The 24,159-nt window shown below is 45.2% G+C and overlaps 1 protein-coding gene across 1 annotated transcript in view; it reads left to right on the top strand.

Annotated features, from left to right (window-relative positions):
* clasp1a (cytoplasmic linker associated protein 1a) overlaps window positions 1-24,159 on the top strand; it is a 119,959-nt gene that overhangs the window by 40,000 nt on the left and 55,800 nt on the right. The window contains exons 2-7 of the mRNA XM_080838365.1: window positions 2,180-2,258; window positions 3,129-3,232; window positions 3,419-3,510; window positions 10,507-10,582; window positions 11,786-11,883; window positions 16,616-16,686. Coding sequence (XP_080694491.1) covers window positions 2,180-2,258; window positions 3,129-3,232; window positions 3,419-3,510; window positions 10,507-10,582; window positions 11,786-11,883; window positions 16,616-16,686 — 520 coding nt within the window. The remainder of the gene's footprint in view (window positions 1-2,179; window positions 2,259-3,128; window positions 3,233-3,418; window positions 3,511-10,506; window positions 10,583-11,785; window positions 11,884-16,615; window positions 16,687-24,159) is intronic.

Genomic DNA, 24,159 nt, shown 5'->3' with positions numbered 1-24,159 from the left:
TGTGTGTGTGTGTGTGTGTGTGTGTGTGTGTGTGTGTGTGTGTGTGTGTGTGTGTGTGGGTCTGTTGTTCCTCCCCCAGACATTCTCTCTGTTCTCTTTTCTTCTCTCCTGGCCCAGTTCTAGCACCATGTCATCAGGATAATTACAGTAATTCTCTCTCTCTCCTCTCTCTTTGTCTCTCCCTCCCTTTCTGTACCTCCCTCTCTTCCCCCTCCCCTTAGAACAAAGGATCAGGATTATACAACCAGACACTTTAATGACTACCTTATAATCAACTCCGCTGTCTAGGTTGATATAGTAGTACGTCTATATAATTTGTGTAGGTCTATAGTGTAACTCAGTGGTGGTCCGTCAGGGCCTTCAAGACCTTCTCTGCTGGCCTAAACATCATCAGAAAATAAATGTAATAAAATACATTTAATTTTAATATTTTCTTTTCATAAATATGTATTCAATGTCCATTATTTTCATTTAATAACTTCCAGCGTTGTTAATTTATGTTACAGCTTTCATCCAATCATATTTCAGCTATCATGTGTTGCCACGCTCCGCGAAATCTTCCCCGAGAACAGAAATCTTCCCTGAGGCCTTCAGAATTCACATTGAAGGCCCGTGTACATCTGATTGGTTATCACAACTGGCTGTTTCAGTTCATTTAAGTTGAATGAACTGAAACAGACAGTTGTGACAACCAATCAGATTTCGAGTTGGCGACACTGGGCCTTCTAGAACATAGACATGTATAGGATCTATATCTATACATGTCTATGTTCTAGAAGGCCCGGAAGATTTCTTTCCTCGCGTTGAACGTGACACGTAAACGTCCTTTGATTGGATACTGAGGCAGACCGGTGCAGTGCTTCAGTGCTCAGTTTAGCTGGCTAATGCGAAAACGACGTACATAGGTTTCAATGCTTATTATGCTAGTTGTTTCAATTGGTAAGACTAAATATATATTACATTAACCAACTCAAATAAACTAGTTTACACCAACTTGATAATTCCAGTTTTTGATACAATTACAACGCCATTTCAAGACGGAACTTTCAAGAAAAACTGGATATCGTGAGGATGGGAAGTTTAATGAAACTGCTTTGCAGGTGGGACAATGCGATGTTTAGTGGACAAACTTGTTAAAGCTTTCGGTGGACTTAATACAACTTTGTAGACTAATCCCTGAAAATCGCCTTTTATTTTTAAGTTGTGACAGTAATATCCAAGCGATCATATAACTGAGAGTGTACCACTCTTAATGTATTGTTAATACGGGTGTATTGATTTTAAATGCTCCGGAAATATTAATAAAGTCTGTTGTACTCGACTATGTTAAGGTGATGCAATGCTCACTTATACTGCCTTTCTGTATAAATATAATGGTTCGAGAGCCATGGCGTCATAATGATGGTATTAGGAGGTGGATTCACTCAGTTTAACATCGTGTAGGACATCGCTGAAGGCCTAGTTGTGAAATGCACGGACCGCCACTGGTGTAACTTCAGTTTCAGATACTAGAAGTGGTTATACCACAGTTTACATTTTGCAAGTGTTGGGCTGGGACAGCAAATGTGTTTGTAATGATATGTTCCACTGAGTGGCAGTGTTCTCACTGGTGGTGTGAGTGCAGATTATCACTCTGTACACATTTAAGGGTTCCAAAAATTGCACCATAGCCCAGGCATTGCTGCCTAGGTGATGCGCATGTGTTGTTATGGCGTCAGCAGAGATGCTCTCTCTAGACATTCACTGAGCAGCTCTCTTACCCCATGACAAAGATGGTTGCCATGGAAATGTCTCTCCACAGTGATATGGTTCACCGTTGCTAGTTTTCTTCATGACGGTGATGTTCCTTTTTTTCCTCTTTGAGGGAAGTTCAACTTTGTATATCTAAAGCTGGACTAATTTCTTCATGTGAACTAGGTTCAAATGGGGATTGGATGATCACTGAGCCCATAAAAAAAGAGTTTAGATAGTAAAGTAGTCCATTACCCATAATCCCATGCAAAGTCCATTTGCATTTGATGTGAAACCACAGAGCCGGACATTGAGGTCAGATGATGTAATGCTGCGTCACTGTTGTGGTCACATGCACAGTTTATGCGCGTGGAGAAAGTGTCATGTTTGAAGTTTGATTGATTGTATTTTAAATATTTGTTTTCTCTTTTTATTCCTTTTCTACCAGTTGGCTTTGCTGGGAATGGACATCCTCTCTGCCTTAGTGACCAGACTGCAGGACCGCTTCAGAAGTCAAATCGGAACAGGTGAGCAAGCAAACAAACAAACAAACAAGCAGAACAGTTAAGAATAAAAACACTTATCAGTCTTTTGATGGTACTTTCAGCTTAAGCATGTGTTTGTGTTCGAGGTTTAGTAAGTCATATTGAATCCAGCCCTTTAGACATTAGTCCTTCAGACACACCTAGGTGGGGCATCAGCGCTTTAGACACATATAGGTGGGGCTTCAGCGCTTTAGATACACCTACGTGGGGCATCAGCGCTTTAGACACACCTAGGTGGGGCATCAGCGCTTTAGAAAGGTGGGGCATCAGCGCTTTAGACACACCTAGGTGGGGCATAAGCCCTTTAGACAGACCGAGGTGGAGCATCAGTCCTTTAGACACATCTAGGTGGGGCATCTTGTCTGTTAGCATGTCATGGCTCATGCCTGGAGGGTGTCTCAGCAGTCAGACGTGATGAGTTTCTGCCATGACTGCACTAAACTGGCTCAAATCAGGGAAAACATGTAGTTTTTTAATGGGTATGTTTCCATGTAGTTTTTTAAAGGGTAGGTTTCCAGGCTGTACCTACTTGTTTGGCTGAATGAGAAATCTTACTCAGTGTAATTGCCCCGCCCACCCGTGCCGACTGTCACCCATGGAGAGTGTTTCCCAAACCAGTCACGACGAGTGCCTGCCGTGTTTTAAACAAGTCAGAGACACCATTTAGATTTAAAACCTGTTTTAGTAGATTAACAGTTATTAATATGTTTTTGATGTCTGGTCACCTGGATAAATAAGAAATTCAGCTTTATGACACGCCCACCACTCATCCACTCACTGTGGCCTTATTGGTAATCCTGCCAGTGTTCTTGTGTTCTGAGTGGGTTCTGTTTTGTGCGTTCGGTTCTGCAGTTCTGCCCAGTCTGATGGACCGCCTGGGGGACGCCAAAGACCAGGTCCGAGACCAGGACCAGACCTTACTCATCAAGATCATGGACCAGGCGGCAATCCCACAGGTGAGGGTGTGCACACAATCACACACACACACACACACACACACACACACACACAACCACACACTCACACACACACACACACACACACACACACACACACACACACACACACACACACACACACACACACACACACACACAAACACAGTGCTCTAACCCGCTGTGCTGATGTGTGTGTGCTTCCAGTACGTGTGGGACCGGATGCTGGGGGGCTTCAAGCACAAGAACAACCGGACGCGAGAGGGAGTGTGTCTGTGCCTCATCGCCACCCTCAACGCGTGAGTGTCCATCAACCACTCCCCCAACATCACCCGCAGCCAATCAGAGGGCTGTCTCATTGAGAGGCACTACTTTACCTTATCTCACCTCAGCTTACCTCTCCAGATTTAGACACATGTACCCCAGAACCTTACCTCTCCAGATTTAGACACATGTACACCAGAACCTAACCTCTCCAGATTTAGACACATGCACCCCAGAACCTAACCTCTCCAGATTTAGACACATGTTCCCCAGAACCTTACCTCTCCAGATGTAGACACACAGGCACGTGCACAGATAGACCCCTAGTGGTGCTCAAGCACCTGCCCTTTTGCCCTGGATGAGAAAAGTGCCCTTTCTGCTGGAGCCCATTTTTTTCTTCATTTATCAATATTTCAGAATCAAAATTTCTCTTTCTGTCATCAATTCCCCCAGAATGTGTTTGATATCTGACGGGGCATGTATTTGAGTTCGTTTGAAAATTTCGCCCTGACATGTTCCGCGGCGCTCACAAGCCCCGCCGCGCCCCTCCCTCCTCCTCCTAGTGCTCATGCAGTGTTGACTGCCAGGCCAAAACTTCTGTTCTGACCTGCAGCACCAGACAAAAAGGTAATGACGGTGTTTGTGCAATCCCCCGACGTTGTTTGGTGATAAATTACCACACATCATTAGCGCCGATGAAAACATTACGTTGCAACTGGTCCGACGTTTCCTAAAATTCCGTGATTTCAAATCCTTGTCCAGCTGTTTACTAACGTTTGTCATGTTTAATGAAGAGAGAGAGGGAGAGATACAGGCAGGTAGACAGGCAGGCAGGCAGATCATTTAAAGGCAGTATTACTGTTCTACAAATTAGACAAGTTCGCTAGTTTTGTTTAATTTAAAATCGTTATTATTGAAATGTAAGGTAGTTCTTAAGTTGAGCTAGTCTGGTAAGGTATATTGTGGTATATTATCAGTGTATTGCTGCTTATGCTTCAATTCTGTCAGAAAACAGTAAGAAGGGGAAGGACAGGGAAATTCAGCAAGCAGCTCAGAGTAGCAGCTCCCTTTTATCTTGGATCAGGCCATCAACTAGTAAAACGAATGAGGGAGAAAATATCCTACTGTGTTTTTTATATATTTATTTATTTATTATTATTATTTTTTTTTTTTTAATTAATTTTATAAATAATTTTGGCGATGGGTGCCCTTTTTTTGGTTTGAGCACCTGCCCCCCAAAATGTCTGTGCACGTGCCTGTAGACACATGTCCAGATTTAGACACATGTACACCAGAACCTTACCTCTCCAGATTTAGACACATGAACCCCAGAACCTTACCTCTCCAGATTTAGACACATGTGCCTTAGAACTTTACCTCTCGGCTTCCGGTTTTGGCAAATGAGTGGATAGACGTGAAATCAGGAGCTCCCGGCAGATGAAGTATTAAACATTGAAAAGCCTAAATTCAAATGTGCAAATAGAGAGGGGATGACTACTACAAGGGACTCCACCAAAAATAAAACGGAAAAGAGGCAAAAAGAGCGAGAGAAAATGGGAGATAGAAAGGGAGATGATAAGTCTGAAGCTGCTAACGAAGACATGCTAGCTAACATGAAGGCTGGCTTCGACAACGTGTCTAGGCAGATTGGGTCCAATAGCGAGGAAAACCGCAAAGAAATGAAGGACATTCGAGAGAGTATTCAAAATTGGGGAAGTATGTTGAGACAAGAACTAGCCACTTTTAAGGTGGAGATGAGCAACAGGTTCGAGGCCTTCGAGAGAAGAATTGAAGCGCAGGGCAGAGATATCGTAGACATTCAAGAGCGCGTTGTGGAGAACGAGGAATGGAACTCAGAGTTGAAGGGGATTCTCGCCTCTTCGCTCAAACAGCAAAGGAGGCTACAGGAAAAAGTAACTGACTTAGAAGGGAGATCAAGAAGAAATAATATTCGAGTTTGGGGAGTACCAGAGGGCACAGAGAAGGATTCGGTACCCCAGTTTATAGATAACTTGATACGTGAGAAACTTAAGTTCGGGGAAGATGCCGACCTACAAATACAACGTGCTCACAGAGCGTTGGCACCGAAACCTGCCTCGAATAAGAATCCCAGAGCTATCATTGTCAACTTTCTCCAATACCAAATGAAGGATGACATCCTCAGAAAGGCCTGGCAGACAAAAATTCATATTGGAGAAAAGATGGTGACGTTCGACCACGATTACCCAGCGGAGGTGGCTGCGAAGCGCCGTGGCTATGCGGGTCTTAAGAGAGCTCTGAAGGGAAAAGGGATTAAGTTCCAGTCACCTCTAACATCATTGAGAGTCCACTGGCAAGGAGGCGTTCAGACCTACGGTAGTCCACAAGAAGCTGCATGGGCGATGGAGGAGAGGGGAATGAAGGTGGAAGGTCTGGTCGAGGAGGAACAACCTCCACTGGAGCAGCAGCTGGAAGCCGCTTATAAATGGCGCAGAGTTGGGGCCCAGGACACCGACGTCGCTGGGAGAGCAAGGAAGGAGCTGATGCGGTTTTCTCGGAAGGAGTAGACGAGAACTTTCCTCGTAGTCGTTATCATGGAACAAGCACGAACTTTCGCATTCCCTATTTTCTATTTTTCTTTCTCTAAAGCTCTTTGGTTCTAAACGTTACGTTTATGGCCAAATTCAAAAAGGAAAAATTACAAGTGGTGTTTCTACAAGAGACACATTTGTCTACAGAGGAACATGAGAAACTAAAGAGGTTTGGGTACAACAATACATTTTATAGCACTTTCCACAAACAAAACAATAGGAGAGGGGTAGCCATATTAATAACAAATTGTACCAAATTTGAACTTGGAAAACAAATATGTGACAAGGAGGGAAGATATATAATGATAAAGGGTAAATTAGAGGGACAAAAAGTGACATTGATCAATGTATATGCACCCCCAGATAGCAAGAAAACCTTCTTTAAATCATTATTTGACATCATTAATGAAGAACAAGAGGGGATCTTAATATGTGGAGGGGACTTCAATATGGTGATGAACTACCATCTAGATACAACTAGCTCAAAGAAGAATAGGACATGGCTTAATAGATATATGAATATACAACTGGTTGACTTGGGAATTGCAGACGTTTGGAGAGAACTACATCCCTTGGAGAGAGACTACACACACCACTCAGACCCACACCAAATGTATTCAAGGTTGGACTATTTCTTCATGACAAAAGGAGATATGCATAGGGTTGAGGAATGTAGGATTGGGGTAGCAGATTTATCAGACCATAACGCAGTCTACATGACAATACATTTAAACAAGAGAAGGAGAACTACAGTGTGGAGGATGAATGTGGGGATTCTGAATGATAAAGACCTGGTAGAAAGAATAAAAAAGGATATAAATAGGTATATAGAGGAAAATGATAATGGGGAGGTAGATCCAAACATTCTTTGGGATGCGCTTAAGGCCGTCATTAGGGGGAATTTGATAGCTCAGACAACTCTGCTGAAGAAATCCAGACTAGTAAATTACCAGACACAAATTGGATGTTTAAAGGACTTGGAGAGAAAACATAATGCCACAAGTGACCCAGAGATACTTAGACAAGTGAAAGAAACAAAGAATAAAATTGATAATATACTACTGACTGAAGTGGAAAAGAAAGCTAGATTTGTTAAACAAACCTATTATGAGGGAGGTTCCAAAGCAAGCAGATTATTGGCCAGACGTATAAGAAAACAACAAGCATTGAATACCATTTACAAAATTAGAGATCCACAAACTAATGATTTGCTTACCGAACCGGACGAAATTGAGAGAGTATTCAGAGAATATTATCAAAACTTATACACACAACCACCAGCGGCAGACGAACAAGATATGGAAAACTTCCTAGACAGGTTGGATCTACCATCTATAGGGGAAGAGCAGAATACATTATTGATGGCAGACATCACAGAGGAGGAGATGGAAAGGGCCATCTCTAGATTGAAGAACAATACCAGTCCGGGAAGTGACGGGCTTCCTTCAGTGTTCTACCGTATATTTAAAAAAGAGTTGACCCCGGTGTTGTTGGCCTCATTTAGGTACACAATTAAGGAAGGGAAAATCCCTCCTTCATGGAAGGAGGCCATTATCTCAACCATACCCAAAGAGGGCAAAGATAAAGAGCACTGTAGTAGTTATAGACCAATATCAGTACTGAATGTGGACTACAAGATGTATACATCAATTATTTCCAAAAGATTTGAGACATTCATGACTGACATTATAGACGAAGACCAGACCGGCTTTATTACAGGAAGACAGACGCAGGACAATATAAGGAGGATGATACACATTGTAGAAGAGACTCAGCGAACAAAGAATAGTGCAATTTTAGTTAGTGTAGACGCGGAGAAAGCATTTGATAGTGTCAACTGGATTTACCTATATAAGGTGTTAGAAAGATTTGGTCTCAATAAGGAATCTGTCAAATGTATTAAAACTTTATATCAAGAGCCGACTGCTAGGATCAAGGTGAATGGTAGTCTCACAGACTCTTTTGGTCTGGGAAGATCTACTAGACAGGGGTGTTGTCTCTCTCCAACTCTCTTTGCAATATTCATAGAGCCATTGGCACAGGCGATTAGGCAGAACCAGGATATCAGAGGGGTGGAGGTGAATGGCACTGAACATAAGATAGGGCTATTTGCGGATGATGTGGTAGCCTACTTGGAGCGACCAAGTGAATCCTTCCCTGCACTGATGAACCTTTTGGAGGAATATGGGTATTACTCAGGATATAAACTTAATGTTACCAAAACACAAATCTTGGCCATAAACTATACCCCTACACCGGAGTTAAAAAAGAAATATAAAATTAAATGGAATTCAGAAACAATTAGATATCTGGGAGTGAACATCACGAAGGGAGCGTGGAAGTTATATACTGCCAATTACACTCAGATTAATCAAGAACTCAGACGGGATATAGAAAGATGGTCAACACTACAATTTGATCTTAGCTCAAGGATAGAAATAATTAAGATGAATGTATTAACGAGACTATTGTACCTCTTCCAAACTCTGCCAGTAATGATACCACCGAAACAGTTCATGGAGTGGGATAGATGGATATCCAGGTTCATATGGGGGGGTAGGAGGCCAAGAATTAGATTTAGCACCATGCAGCTCCACAAGGACAAAGGGGGCTTGGCTGTACCGAAACTACAAGACTACTTCTATGCTGCACAACTCAGGGCTGTAACATGCTGGTGTAATAGAGAGTATGTAGCTAGATGGAAGGATATAGAAATGAAGGTTGAGGCTAGCCCCATACAAATATTAATGACCGATAGGGAATTGTTTAAAAGGGAAGAGAGATTGTTAGACCCGATAACTAAATTCACATTGTGGACTTGGCACCTGGTAGTGAAAAAGTATGGAATAGAGAATGAAATAAGGCCTCTGAGGTGGATAACCCATGACAAAAGATTCAAACCAGGAATAAGTGATTTGGGCTTTGAGAGATGGGCAAATAGGGGTATTACAGCAATATGCATACTAATAGAGAAGGGTAAATTGCAGAGTTTTCAGGCTATAAGGGAGAAATTTGATTTGGAAGCAAATGACCTCTTTCGGTATTTTCAGGTGAGGGATTATTATTTAAAGGAAATAAAGTTAAAAGAACCCAAAGAACAGAACATGATTATTAGAATAATGATAAATGCATATGAAGGGAGAAAATGTAGAGTGATCTCAGCACTATACCAAGCTCTAGGGTCCAGTGGGGGAAATTCAACTGTTTATATTAAAGAAAAATGGGAAAAAGAAATTGGAATAGAAATAACAGAAGATGACTGGTATAATGTGTGCAAGGGCCAACACTCAGCCACCAGCTCTAGGATATGGCGAGAATTTGGATGGAAAAACATCATGAGGTATTTCATAACACCAAAGATTAAGGGGAGATACGCTCCAGACCAGAAACCATGTTGGAGGTTGTGTGGTCAAATGGAGGCAGACCATACACATGTGTTTTGGAAATGTCAAAAGATGGAAGGATACTGGGAGGGAGTGTGGAGTGTACTGAGGGAGATATTGGGATATGAGATGCCAAAAACTTGTCTGGTATTATACTTGGGGAACATTCCACAAGAGGAGGTGCAAGGAGGGGATAAATACCTGGTGAAAGTACTATTATTGGCTAGCAGGAAGGCAATTACAAGGGCCTGGTATAAAGTAGACCCCCCTACTAAAGAACAGTGGCTGAGTATTGTGGAGGAGATCTACGACATGGAGAGATTTACACATACCCTGAGAATGCAGGTTGATCAGTTTGAAGGAAAATGGGAGAAATGGAATTATTACAGAAGGGATGAGGGTGATACCACTACTATTCATAGTAATGACATCTGAATAAGACAGAATTGTTGCATTGTGACTGAATGGAAGGACCTATAAGCTTTGTGTGTTTTTTTTTTTTTTTTTTTTTTTTTTTCTCCTTGTGTCTTGTTTTGATCCTTGTGTTTTGTGTGAGTGTTTTGTCTTGATTTGTATGGTTTGTTTGCATATTTTTTGTGTATCATTGTTGGAAAATCCATATGAAAATAAAAGTTTAAAAAAAAAGAACTTTACCTCTCCAGAAGTAGACACATGCACCTCAGAACGTTGCTTAAGTGCAGGCAGTTACCAATCATGCAACTGGAGTATAGGAATGTCTGATTTTATTTCATTCCGTTTTTTGGGGTTGCATGTGGTCCACTGTAAGGAAAGTAGGGCAGATTCAGTCTTAAAGTAAACAAAAAAAAGAAGAGAAAGGAAGACAAGAAAGTTTTGTTGGTTTTGCAGGGAAAGAAAAAACAAAGAACCAATCTGCCACTGGAGACTTCTCTCAGACTTAATTGCCACCTCATGCTGCACCAAATGAGATGTTGTCTCTTCCTCTTCTCTTTTCCTTCCTTCCTCTACTCTCTCTCTCTCTCTATCTCTCTCTCTCTCTCTCTGTTTCTACCTCTCTCTCTCTCTCTCTCTCCCTTCCCCTTTCCTCTTCTCTCTGCAGATATGGCGCCCAGGGTCTCACCCTCAGCAAGATCGTCCCCCACATATGCAGCCTTTTAGGAGACCCCACCAGCCAGGTACCCCCCAGATCCTGACGTCCTCCCTCCTCCTTCTCTCCTTCCTTCCTTCCTTCCTTCCCCCGTCAGCTTTTTGCAGCTTCAGCACTTTCCCCCGCACCCGAATAAGAGCCACACTGTCCATATCTGTGCCAAGCCACCACCGGCCTCGAGAGGCTCAGCTTGCCTAAAATGACAGCCGCCGCAAGCCATTGTCTCCCAAATAGCATCTTAAAGGCAGACTGGAACCACATTGTGTCTTCTGCTCTGATTGGCTGGCTGGACCACAATGGAGCGGGATGTGACTCTCTAGCCAGCAGCTTCCCCTGCTGGTAGGAGAGAGTAGTACATCCAGCCTGTAGCACCATCTGTCTACTGGATATTAACAAGAGTCAGGGCCCATGCAGATGGTGGAGGCTATGAGATATGTAATCACCTTTTTCTTTCCCCCCACCTCTTTTCTTTTATTGAATTCTCCTGCCAGGAACTATTCTTGGTGATTTGCTTAAAGTATGCTCTCTCACTATCCTGGTTTTGAGAGTTTTCTTTTTATCCTAAGGTAATCTTTGAAGTTAAGTATAGGTGTGTTATGTATATTCAAGTCACATAGAAAAAGTAATGCTTATGAATACAATATACACACACACACACACAGAAACTCTGTAACCTTGAGACTTCTTCATGAAGTCATAAAGCCTTCTTTACATCATCCTGCTGTGCTCCATAGAGCAGTCACCAAAGGAAGAACACTTCCTGTCTGAAACTGAAACAGGAAGCCATTCCCTCTGACCCCGTCTGCTCCTCTCTCCTCTGCCTCCTCAGTGTGTGTGTGTGTGTGTGTGTGTGTGTGTTTGCGCAGGAGAAACTAGGTCACGCCCAGAATTGTATTCATGTGTTACTGCATCTCATGGCCATGTGGGCTCAATAACACCCACGCTGCCTCATCGGAACAGAGCAGAAAGAATGAGTCTTTGTAAGGCTAGTCAGGATGGCCCTTCACATACTGAGCTCACAGACCTCCCTCAGAGTGTTCTAAGAGGGTACTCTACAACCTTTTATTATTAACACAGTGGAGGAGGACAGATGTGCAGATGGTTGACATGAATGAAGACATTTGTGCTTACTGAGTGTCTTTGTGTGTGTGTGTGTGTGTGTGTGTGTGTGTGTGTGTGTGTGTGTGTGTGTGTGTGTGTGTGTGTGTGTGTGTGTGTGTTCTGTCCTCAGGTGAGAGATGCAGCCATGAACTGTCTGGTGGAGATCTACAGGCACGTGGGGGAGAGGGTGAGGACGGACCTCAGCAAGAAGGGACTCCCCCAATCAAGGTACTAACAAGAGTGTGTGTGTGTGTGTGTGTGTGTGGATGTGTGTGTGTGTGTGGATGTGCGCACAGTTATTTTTTCACACAGGTGGCTCACTGTGAAGTATTCATAGCATTCAGCACAGTGTCATTCCGTTAGCAGCATGCATCATTTGCCTGTCAATAAGAAGATCAGGAAAAGCTAGATAGACTTTAGATTCTATTATCTGAATCTCTGCTATGGGGGGTCTCCCTGTGTCTTATTCTCCGTTCCTTTCCCCTCTGAATCTCTGCTCTGGGGGGTCTCCCTGTGCCTTGCTCTCAAGCCCTGGTGAAATATTGAGAGGGAGAACCGTATGTGTAGGTAGAGCCACGTAGAGTGGTGCATATGCTCTTTATTTGCGCCACCATTTCTGCTCATTCATTCATTCATTCATTCATTCATTCATTCATTCATTCATTCATTCATTCATCCAGCTATCCATTCATTTACTCATTCATCCATTCATCCATTCATTCATCCAGCTATCCATTCATTCACTCATTCATCCATTCATTCACTCATGCATCCATTCATTCACTCATTAATCATTCAGAGCAGGGTGTCATCTCAGGTGAGACGAGTGTCCTGAAGCACCAGGCAGTGTCAGAGCAGGGTGTCATCTCAGGTGAGACGAGTGTCCTGAAGCACCAGGCAGTGTCAGAGCAGGGTGTCAGAACAGGGTGTCCTCTAAGGTGTGACCGCGTCGCTACCACACCTGGGAACGAGCCACTCAATCACCTGTCAGGTGTTCTGCCTCTGGGGGTGGCCCAGGTAACTTATGTTTGCATACCTGCATATTCTCACAAACACTTACACATGCACTCACATGCAGACACGCAAGCACACGCACGCGCACACAAGGCACACACACGCACAGGCACACAGAATGAGGTCATGTTGTGAACTTGATTGCTTCTAAGGTTGTGGTTGTAAATCTCAGTTTATAAAGAAGTAAAAGCATTTCTTTAAACAGACATATGCACATGCACACACTCACAAACTCACACACACACATACGTACCCACGCTCGCAGACACTACACACACATACACACACACACACACATGCACGTATTGACCTGTCCCAGTTTACTTTCCACGCATAAGACCATAGAGATAATATCTGAATATTCTCTGATGGAATAGATAAATATATCATCATTCTGCCCCCTGGTGGTCATCATTAGTGTGCGCCAAGTACGGTCCGCAGTTCTGGTAAAAGCTTGTTGATATTTGAGCTCAACAGCCAATCAGATGACACCCCTACCTGATGTGCTCCTGAAGCAACGTGTTGATTGGCTGGAATAGTGTATGGCTCAGTTCGAGCCACTTTGTTTATTTCCCATTTACAGAGTCAGGACTGTGTTGGAACCCCTGACTACCATAACTTGAGTGCACACACACAATGGAGAACTTCTGCTCACAGGAAGTCCCGCCCCAGAAATGCTAAGCCCCTTGGGAAAACAGAGTGGTCCTGTCTCCCATGCCCTTGGCTGTGATATCAGATTTATATAATGCTGCCTATATCAAATAACTGTACACTGTGATCCTGGCATAACAGGATTAAATCATCTGAGAGGTTCCACCTCACTGCAGAACAGCTGTGCCTGCAGAGGAAAGGTGATTGGGTTGGTCTGTGGCGGGGTGGGGGGTGCAGGGTGGTTGTTGCCAGGTCACGGCCAGTTGTCATGGATACCACACAACAGGACCTTTGGTTCTGCTGGACACAGAGAGAGGGTTAAGGGGTTGGGTTTACTGTAAGGCAGAATTTTAGTGTTTTTTTTTTTTTTTGCAGACTAAAAAAGTGTCGGATATGCCCAGAGACAAACACAGATATCTGCACATGCATACAACATAACTTCAGAAAAACAGCGCTCATGCACACACACACACACACACGCATATGCAAAAACCCTAAAAGGCTCCTCCTTGCAGAAGCAATGAAGACATGTCACCAAACTGAGATGACTCACACACACACACACACACACACACACACACACACACACACACACACACACACACACACACACACACACACGCGCGCACTAATTGACCTGTCCCAGTTTACTATCCACGCATAAGACCATAAAGATAATGTCTGAATATTCTCTGATCGCACAACATGTCACCAAACTGAGATGACACACACCACACAACACACAGGACCTTTTCTAAATTCAAATCATTCAGATTGTCCTTGCTACTGTTTTTTATTTCTATTTTCCTCTCAGTTACCTCTGGTGTCGTAATGAGCTCTTGGGTGAGCTCGTGGGTTAGCGCTCTCCACTCTGCTCTGGGCTCTAAGCTCATTTGGGAGGGCCCTTTCTGTGTGAGCGTCTCTGTAATTAGATTAGAGCTGATAGCACGGCGCTCATCTCCATCCCACCTGTGGGCGCTGCCGTCCTCAGCCCCTGATCCTGTTACTGCTGCACATATCTGCACAATTAAAATGGCCATTAAGCAGCTCAAGTTAAAATGCTAAGCTGTCGCTGCCATATGCTCCCTCTGGGGCTTGAGTGAGTGTTTGAGTGAGTGTGTGTGGTGCGTGTGTGTGTGTGTGTGTGTGTGTGTGTGTGTGTGTGTGTGTGTGTGTGTGTGTGTGTGTGTGTGTGTTAGTGTGTGTTAGTGTTAGTGTGTGTGTGTGTGTGTGTGTGTGTGTGTGTGTGTGTGTGTGTGTGTGTGTGTGTGTGTGTGTGTTCTGCTTGAGATATAGTGATGTGTTTTGCAGAAGGCTGTGTTCAAACAAAGCCACTGCACACTCTAAAGACGCATTGGCCAGAGGAAGTCAGCACGACTTCACTGATCTTGTAGGACTTTTCAAAGCCCCCCTCTGTGTTTGGAGTGCGAGAGGACCAGGTTGGGGAAATAAAGATGTGCGCAGCCCTGCGGCTGGATAAACAGGAAGCTGTTTTAATATGCATGGACTGATACCAGGAAATGAAGTCCTCCATAAAATGATGTCCAACTCATTCGCATCCTCCTACTCATCTCGCCCCATTTACTGGCTAATGCTATGACACCAGCAAACCCTCCGGGGTGGGGGGGGGGGCTGGTGTTCAGCTGTGTTCTGAACGTGTGCAGCTTCAGTCGCCTCTGGAATAGATGACATAATTACATTTGCCGGCGTCATACAGCCCTTCCTCCACTGGGTGGCCACTATGGGACCTCTGTCCTGGACAGGTTGTGTGATCTGTGTGCGGACTTCAGTGAAGGTTGATCAATTATTTATTCTCTGATTCGGTTAGAATAAATGACTCTGAATAAGTAATGCTCGATCGTGTGATGATTTATTCACACGTCTTCTCGGTTCTGAGATGGGAAACCGGCGTGACATCTTGCTGCTAATTTCCCGCCCGTTTGATCGTCTATCTGTGCTCAGTTAACGCTAAAAACTTGAAATGGAATTGAAATAGAGCGCGCTACAAATGCATGGAGGGAAGAAATGGTTGCATAGGGCATTGAAATGTGGAAAATGGGAGTTTTCAGAAAGAGTTTTCTCCCTGACTGCTATTTGTTCTCTCTACCCTGTTCTCCTCTGTGTCCCGCTCTCTTTTCTCTCTCCATCTTCAGTCTTGTCTTTCTCTCCTCTCTCTACCTCCCCCTCTCTATCTTGTGCCTGTCTCTGCCAGTCTGTCTGTCTCTCGCTCTTTACCTCTTACCTCTCCTCCCACATCCGTCTCTCTCATCCCTATCCTGCGCTCCCTATTTCCCGCCTCCTCTCTCCCCCTCTCTCTTCTCTCTTTTTATTGGGGATTGATGTATGGCAACGTGAGCCACATCACTGGTGTTTTCCAGAAGGCACATCGATTGGTTGGCTCTGTGGTCTGTGTTTGCGTGTGTGTGTGTGTGTGTGTGTGTGGGTGTGTGAATGATTGTGTCAATAATTGTATTCATATATTGTTCTATTATGTAATTATTTGTACACATCACACAACAATCCTGCGATCACAACACAGCCATAACTCCTAGTTCTATAGTATCTATAGTTCTATAGTGTGTGTGTGTTCTCTCTTATCCATCTCCCTCTCTCTCTCCATCATAAACTCCACCCAGAGGAGTCCTGTCTGTGCTCCCTGCATATGGGAGCAGCTGTGAGATCTACAGGACCTGCCAGTGACACTATGACAGTTTGAATTCAGGAAATTGATTCTTATAAATCTCCTGGAGGGATAGAGGATGGTAGAAAGGAGGAAGAAGATGGGGTGGGGGGGGGGGGGGGGCGGTGTCCTTACTGTTCATATAATTTATCACCACTTTCCCCCCCAAAAAATGTTCTTCTGTCGGAGGCATTATTTTTGCAGTCAGTTGAAGGTCGTGTAGCTGTGAGATGGGCCCAGAGGGAACCAGCTGCAGGGTTCTTCCAAAGCCCAGAGGGAACCAGCTTGCATGGTTCTTCCAAAGCCCAGAGGGAACCAGCTGCATGGTTCTTCAAAGCCCAGAGGGAACCAGCTGCAGGGTTCTTCCAAAGCCCCAGTTCCTTCCCTCCCTGAACTCTTTTAAGTAGTGGGGAAAGATCAGTACTGCCATCAACACCTCTCATTCATCTTCCTACATAGGGCACTGACCAATCTCTTTTTTTTCTCCTTCTACCTCCCTCCTCTTTCTCTTGCTGTCCTTCCCCTCCCTCCTCTCTCTCTTTTTCCATCCTTCCCCTCTCTCTCTCCTTCCCTCCTCTCTCTCTCTCCCCCTCTTTATTTAATTTCTCTCTGTAGGTTGAATGTAATCTTCGGCAGGTTTGATGAAGTGCAGCGATCGGGGAACATGATGCTGTCCTCTAGCTCAGGTGAGTGAAGTCAACCCTGTGATGTGTGTGATGTGAGGTGGGTGAAGTCAACCCTGTTTGTGTGTGTGTGTGTGTGTGTGTGTGATGTGAGGTGAGTGAAGTCAACCCTCTGCTCCCATAAATCACACACCCCGGTCTCAGTGTGAGAAGCTGCTTTTGACTGTAAGAATTTGTTGAGTAAATATACATGCATCAGCACAGCGTACAGCATATAATTACACCTTACAGCTGGTGATCAAACGCATGAGACATTGGTCATGTTCACGGTGTGCTGCTCATAGACTCAGGCTAATTTTGTGTCCTAATATGGCCACTTCTGTAGTCCTGACTACCTCTGACTGTCAGGCCTTTGTTCAGAGATGAAAAACAGCATCTGCTGTGTTCTTTAGGAAGATACACTTTCTTTCTTTCGTTCTCTTTACCTTTTCCCTATACTTCTCTCTTTCTCTCAGTGACACACACTCTCTCATTCTCTCTCCTTCCCTTCCTTTCTCTTTATCTCTCACACAACACTTGCTGTATAGTTTTCCATCCTAAACTTTCATTCTTTGAGAGGATCTCTTTTCTCAGTCCAGTCGATGAAACAGTGTGGTTGAGATAAGATGTCTGTATTAATCTTTTGTCTGTTTTGAGCTGAGTTTGGGTGTGTGTTTGTTGTCTAGTGGCTGCCCTGCTGTGTGATCTGTTGTCTGGGAGAGAGGCCTGGTCTCAAACACTTAACTCTCTCACACACATACACACACATACACACACACACACGCACGCACGCACGCACACACACACACACACACACGCACACACACACACCCACACACACACATTTTCCCTTTTCATTGGCTGCATCTGTTCCCTCTCGGCGCCACCCACTTTACATTTTTTTAGATTCATTTATGGGCTTTTTAGCCCTTATTTGGATAGGACAGTGACATATATTTGGACAGGAAGTGAGGAGGAGTGAAGAGTTGGGGAGAGGATCAGGAAACGAGAGCAGGCCAGAATCGAACCTGTGTCCCCGCGGGCATTGTAACACGTATATGGGGGGCTTTGTGATGATACTAGTGAAGACCAAGTTCAGCTCATTATTCCCAGCCTCTATTAATCCTGTGTCCGTCAGACCTGCTGAGAATGCCACCTTGTTGACGTCCAGCTTGGCTAGAAGGCATGGGTGCTCTTAATCTGAGATCCACAAATGGAGAGCAGCAGTGGTGAGATGATAGCCCTCATGTTTAACATAATTTCCTCTCGGACGGTAGTAGCAGTAGTAGTAGCAGTAGTACTATTTGCAGCAGTAGCAGTAGTTGTAGAAGGTTGATAGTCTCACTCCTGAGACACTTTCTTTTTATATGCCTCAGTTACTCATTATGTGAGAAATTGAGAAGTTTTGTGGTTAAATAAAGTCCAGGGACACTGACAACAAGACATCAGACTTTGGTACAAGTATGTAGAGGCCCCTCTGTCACCGGCTAGTGAGAGTACTCCCCACACCACTGGAGGGGCTTGGGTGTTTGTTATGCAATAATATTGTGCACTGATTTGATGCGATTGAGTGCAGGTGTGTGTGTGTGTGTGTGTGTGTGTGTGTGAGAGTGTCGTGTCATGTAGAGTGCTGGCATGGAGGACATCATAACCAGCTTGGCCATGTTCCCTCTCCAAAGTAGTTTAAATAATCTTTTAATTTGGCTTTATCTTGGAGCATATTGTCTTAGTGTTTTTCTCTCTGCTCCATCTCTCTCTAAAATCGTTCTCTTTCCCTGAGTTTCTCTCTCTCCCCCTCTCCCTCTCTCTCTCTCTCTCTCTCTCTCTCTCTCTCCCTCTCTCTCTCTCTCCCTCTGTAATGTTTTCCCCCGAATGAAATTCAGGGGGAGTTTTATATGATTCATATCAGCTGTTATTATGTCATTCATCAAACCCCTGCTGCTCGATTGATTAGGTCTCTTAACCGAATTTAATTACGAATCATGGTGTCTTTCTTTTTCTTAACTCACTCACTCTCTCTCTCTCTCTCTCTCTCTCTGTCTCTCTTCCCCCCCCCCTCTTCTCTAGCAAGTGCACTCCCAGCTCCCAACTTTGAAGCAGAGTACAGTTGTCACGCAGTGACATGGGAACGAATGTGGGGGACTACAGAACGCCCCATTGTAATAAGCACTTCTCATTAGAGGGAAGTGCCAGTGGTTGCCAGGCGACAGCTTTCTGTGTCATTATGGGGGATTCGCTTGATTTCCTCGCTTGGCTCGGTGTGTTACTGTGTGTGAGAGTGAATGTGTGTGAGTGAATGCATGTAAGTGAGTGTGTGTTTTTGTGTCTGTGTGTGAGCAAATGCATGTAAGTGAGTGTGTGTGTTTGTGTGTGATTGAATAAATGTGAGTGAGTGTGTGTGTGTGAGTGAATGCATGTAAGTGAATGTGTGTGTTTGTGTGTAAGTGAAATGAATGTGTGTGTGTGTGTGTCTGTGGTGGAACACCAAACCTCAACGTTTGGGAAGTTGTCCAGTTGTACTCCACATACTCAGGGCTTTTTCTGGTGTATGGCTGGCTTTGATGAATATGCCTGTGTAAGAAGGTCCCGGCATTTTACGGTTGAGGACTAAAGCTCATGTATGCTAGTCACGAGGAGAGATTACTTGTCAGCAAAGGTTTTGCTCTGTGACAATAGGACATTATTACACAAGAGATTTTCCGTACACATACACACACACACACATACATCTGTGGAGTGCAGAGGTCAGGGGGTGACCTGTCATCGCCATGCCTTTGCTCACAGCTGCATCCTCACTCTCAGGCCAGGGAAGGACATGAAGGCGACTGAAGCTGAAAACCCCAGACAGAGTGTGTTTGTGTGTGTATGTGTGGTTAGATTCCGGAGCTTTCTGTCTGGCATCTCCGCCACCAGCACTGCCCGTGGTTGACGTTTGATTTAGTGGCTTTGTGGTGCACCCAACCTATCTCTTTCTTCCCCTTCCTCTCTCCCTCTCTCTCTTACCCTCTCTATCTATCTCTTCCTCTCCCTCCCTCTCTCTTCCTCTATGAGTAGAAAAGCGCTATATAAACCATTCTTTGCCTATGTTCAGGTTTGATATTACATGCACCTGCAAAGAGACCCCTGCAATCCCTAGCAAACAAAGGCAGTGCAGTGCCCTGAGCTCCAGAAGGCCATAGAAGAATGTTCTGTCACCTCAGCATCTATACCTCAATCCCTTTATCCTACACTGCATTGTCATGCCCTGTACTCCTGTGGGCACGTGGCCGCAGGGGTAGAGGCTTTGGCAGGGACTTGTCAGGGATTGCAGTAGTCTTTTTTTTTTTTCTGGCATGGAGATACCACCCTAATTGAACATGAGACGTGTGTGTGTTAGGGACAGACAGACAGACAGACAGACAGACAGACAGACAGACAGACAGACAGACAGACAGACAGACAGACAGACAGACAGACAGACAGACAGACAGACAGACAGACAGACAGACAGACAGACAGACAGACAGACAGACAGACAGACAGACAGACAGACAGACAGACAGACAGACAGACAGACAGACAGACAGACAGACAGAGAGGGAGACAGACAGAGAGGGAGACACAGAGAGAGGGAGACAGAGACTCCATTCACCTGGCTGGTCTCATCCCCAGTCAGTTAGTGGTGGATCTGGTTCATTAAAATCCCAGGTATGTATGAGTGAATAAAGTCATCACAGTTTTCAGCCATTTTGCAGCAGTGCTGTAAACATGACTCTTCTGCTAGTGCGAGCGGCTACATTTTACTCTACAGGTCCGGGGTCAGTTGGCAACAGGCCAATTTTTATGCCTGTATGCTATGATATCTATGAATACTGTTTGTCAAGTCTATATCCATCCACTCTTATGTCCATATGCATCTGTCCAACCCATATAGACATGTCATGTGAGAGGAGTGATCCACTGACCTGGCTGCTCCCAGGTTGATTGTATTTATTAACATCAGGATTGTGAATGAGAACGTGCTGTGGTGTTTGTGTGTATGTGTTTTGGTGTGGTAGGCAGTTACCCAGAGTCCAGTTAGGTGAGAACTGCGTGTCAAGGTGCTCTCTCTCTCATTAGAATGTGACGCTTTTGTAAACATGCAGCACATGCCGTGAGGGAGTGTGTGGGTAGAGCTGGCTTGTGTGTGTGTGTGTGTGTGTGTGTGTGTGTGGTGTGTGCTGGCTGTCAACTCTGGTGCAGTCACAAGACTACAGCAGGAGGAAGGAAAGAGGGAGGGAGGAAGGGAGGGAGGGAGGGAGGGAGTACCAAGAGAGAGAAAGAGAGAGAGAGGACAGAAGGAGCAGAGAGGCACTGAGAGTGAGGGAAAAACAGAAACAGAGAGAGAGAGAGAGAGGGATAGAGAGGGGGAGGTAAAGAGCAACCGAGCAGAGCTTAGCCCTGCACATGCTCTCTCACTCTCAGCCTCCCCTCTGTGGCGTTCTGGCTGTTTCAGTGACTGCTTCGTGAGCGAGAGAGAGCGTGAGAACGCAGCGATCGCGCTATGACAACAGGCGAAGGTAAGTGAGGGAACAGAATGCCCTCGTTTGATGTCAAGGACGAACGAAAGAGACAACCATGAGGCTTAGAGTTTTAGCTGTTCGTGCCGTCCCTGAATGGTGTGTGTGTGTGTGTGTGTGGAGAGAGGGGTTAGTGTTAACAGTACGGGAATCTTGTTATCCAGACACAATAAGGTTTTTTATTGGGGGGGGGGGGGGGGGGGGGTCTTTTTACGAGGGGTTAGCCTTTGCACCTCTGACGGAGTAATTGGATGATGGGGGTAATCTTCCATGCTGGGGGGGCTATGTTGTGTTTGGGTGGCTCTGAGAATGCTGGCAGAGTTCAGAAGAAAGGCAGCAGGTTTCGTGAGCTGCTGCGCCATGCGCTGTTAACCAGTCAGGAGACTTGTTTTGATGTTCAACCAACAGAAATAGTATGCACACACACACACACACACACACGCGCACACTTAGAGCAGCCACATGGGAAGTGCATGTGAACTGGTCCTAAATCGGATGAAGTCGTCTAAAACTTAAGGATTAGTCTTTTGAGAGCCCACTCTGCGGCACTTGGTTCCTTTGACAGCCCACTGTGCGGTTCTTGGTTCTTTTCAATTCCTGTGACCTATTTTTCTCGGCTTGTTTTGGTCCTGGAAGGATGGGTTGGGGTGGGTTTGTCTCATAGTTTTGTCTCGATTTGTTTTGTCTGACAGTTAATGAATGCGATTGGCTGTAGCGCCCATTGTGTTGTTCATTAATCTGCCTAACAAACTCTTAAACAACAACAACAACAAAATCAGGGTTCACAAGCTCAAAGTGTGTCATTGATTTCTATTGAAGGTTTCAGAAGGTTTAGGTGGTTGTTATCTTTGCCGGTTAAGGTTTGTTTTTCTCAGTCCTGTCCTCCACACTGCCTCTGACAGTCACTGAAAGCAGAGCCCTTATCTGCATGCCACCGATTTCATTCAAACTCGCATGTGAGAATGTTTATGTTACATCATCCGCATGCAGCCCCAAAAAAAGAAAAGTCACATAATCATAACGGCCCATGATTCAGCTGTGAGTTTTATAAAGTGAGCACAGATCAGCTGTTTTGGTGATGGTTGCCATGAAACGGACCCCCTCATTCCGCCCCATTGTCTCCCTTGTCTTGGTGACTGTCGCCGGGGTACCGAGACGCTACGAATGCTAAAAGAGTTCTTCCCGGTTCCATTGAATGTGGCTGTCTTTGGATCAGCCCAGTCGACTCTAAGCACTGGGGCCCTTTGCCAAGGCTTGCACTTTATGTCTGCCCAGTGCACAAGTGTGTGTGTGTGTGTGTGTGTGTGTGTGTGTGTGTGTGTGTGTGTGTGTTTGTGTGTGTTGTGTATAATTATGTTGGTAGCAGCACTCATGTCCTTCATGCTCACCCTCTTTCTCTCTCTCTCCCTCTCACTCTCTCTTTCCTCCCAGTGGAGTGTGCTGTAGATGCCTTAATGCTGTCTGCTCTCAGCTCACCTGGCCTCAGCACCTACACCTGTGAAACAAGTAGTCAGGTCTTCACCTGCCGCTGTTCTCCCTGGGGAGGTGTGTGTGTGTCTGTGTGCGTGGGAATGTGTGTCGTATTGCCTGCGGAGCTCTTTGTTGTGTGTCTGTGTCTTTGACTGTCTGTGTGGTGGTTTGGGATTGTCTCTGTATGTATGGTATGTAGAGTTGTGTGTGTGTGTGTGTGTGTGTACAAAACAGTCTGTGTGTATTACTCAAGAAGCCGCCGGAGGAGATGTGACGTAGGTGTGACATTTGGAGAAGGGCCCATTGGTTGAGTACTTACTTTGCAGACAAACGGTCTTGTCTGTTGCATAATCAGGTGTGTGTGCGTGTGTGTGCGTGCGTGTGTGTGTTAGTGTATGTGTATGGGGGGCTGCATCTTGGCACTGTGCATGTCCACCAGCTCTGTTATGTAAACACATCACTTCAGCTGTGAGGGTGAGTGCTGACAGCAGGGAAATGTGCAAGAGACAGACATGCTCCTCTCCTCTCATCTCCTCTCCTCTCCTCTCTCTATCCCCTCCCCTCTCCTCATTTCCTCTCCTCTCCTCTCCTCTCCTCTCCTCTCCTCTCACCTATGGTTTAATTTAGCTGCCTGCTAACTAAGAAGAAACCTGCTCAAGCAGCACTGGAGTGGCTATTTCCAGACACCTCTGTGTGTATGTGGGGGTAGGTGTGTGTGTGTGTGTGTGTGTGTGTGTGTGTGTGTGTGTGTGGAACGCTTGTGTCAGCATGGTTATTGTGTATGCAAGTGAGAGTGACTGACTTGATTTTATGTGCACAGGTTTGGCTACTGTAATGCGATTTTATATATATATTGTGTGTGTGTTAGTATTGGTGCTGGTGTGAACACACTCTGCATGAGCTTGCTTATCCTTGTTCTCTCTCTGCGTAACTCCGGAGCCACTGCGTTCTCCTGTCCTGTGCCTCCTAATCTCCCCGGAGTAAACTCTGTCCCGATTATCCGACAATTCCTCAGAGGGGGAAAAGCTCCGCATGACCTCAGGTGTCCAGCGCCTCACATCCAGGGAATGGCCTGATTGTCTTATCAGTCTTATCAGCTGCTCACAGCATTGCTGTTAGTTTGTGTCTTTGACTGTGTGTGTGCGTCTGTGTGTGTGTGTGCGTGTATGTGTGTGTGTGTGTGTGCGTGTGTGTGTGTGTGTGTGTGTGTGTGTGTGTGTGTGTGTTGTGGATAATCGGAGGGCTGCATCTTGCCCCCTCCTTGTCAGACGCCTCCTCCGTGCTGTGAGGGGTTCGCTCGGCTCCAGGAGTCAAGAGGGGTTTTGGCAGCAGCCCACCCCACAGGAGTCAGGATCTGGCAGGGCACAGGCAAGAGGATTATCAGCATCTCACTGTTTCACTGGTGCTATCCTCCTCTTCTCTCTTTCTCTCTCTCTCTGTTTCTCTATAGCCTACGCTCTCTGTCCCTCTGGTGCTATCTATCTCTTTC

The sequence above is a fragment of the Sprattus sprattus genome (genome assembly GCF_963457725.1).
Source record: "Sprattus sprattus genome assembly, chromosome: 5".
Lineage (NCBI taxonomy): Eukaryota > Metazoa > Chordata > Actinopteri > Clupeiformes > Clupeidae > Sprattus > Sprattus sprattus.
The sequence above is the reverse complement of the archived record's forward strand: the minus strand, read 5'-3'. Positions and strand labels throughout refer to the sequence as shown.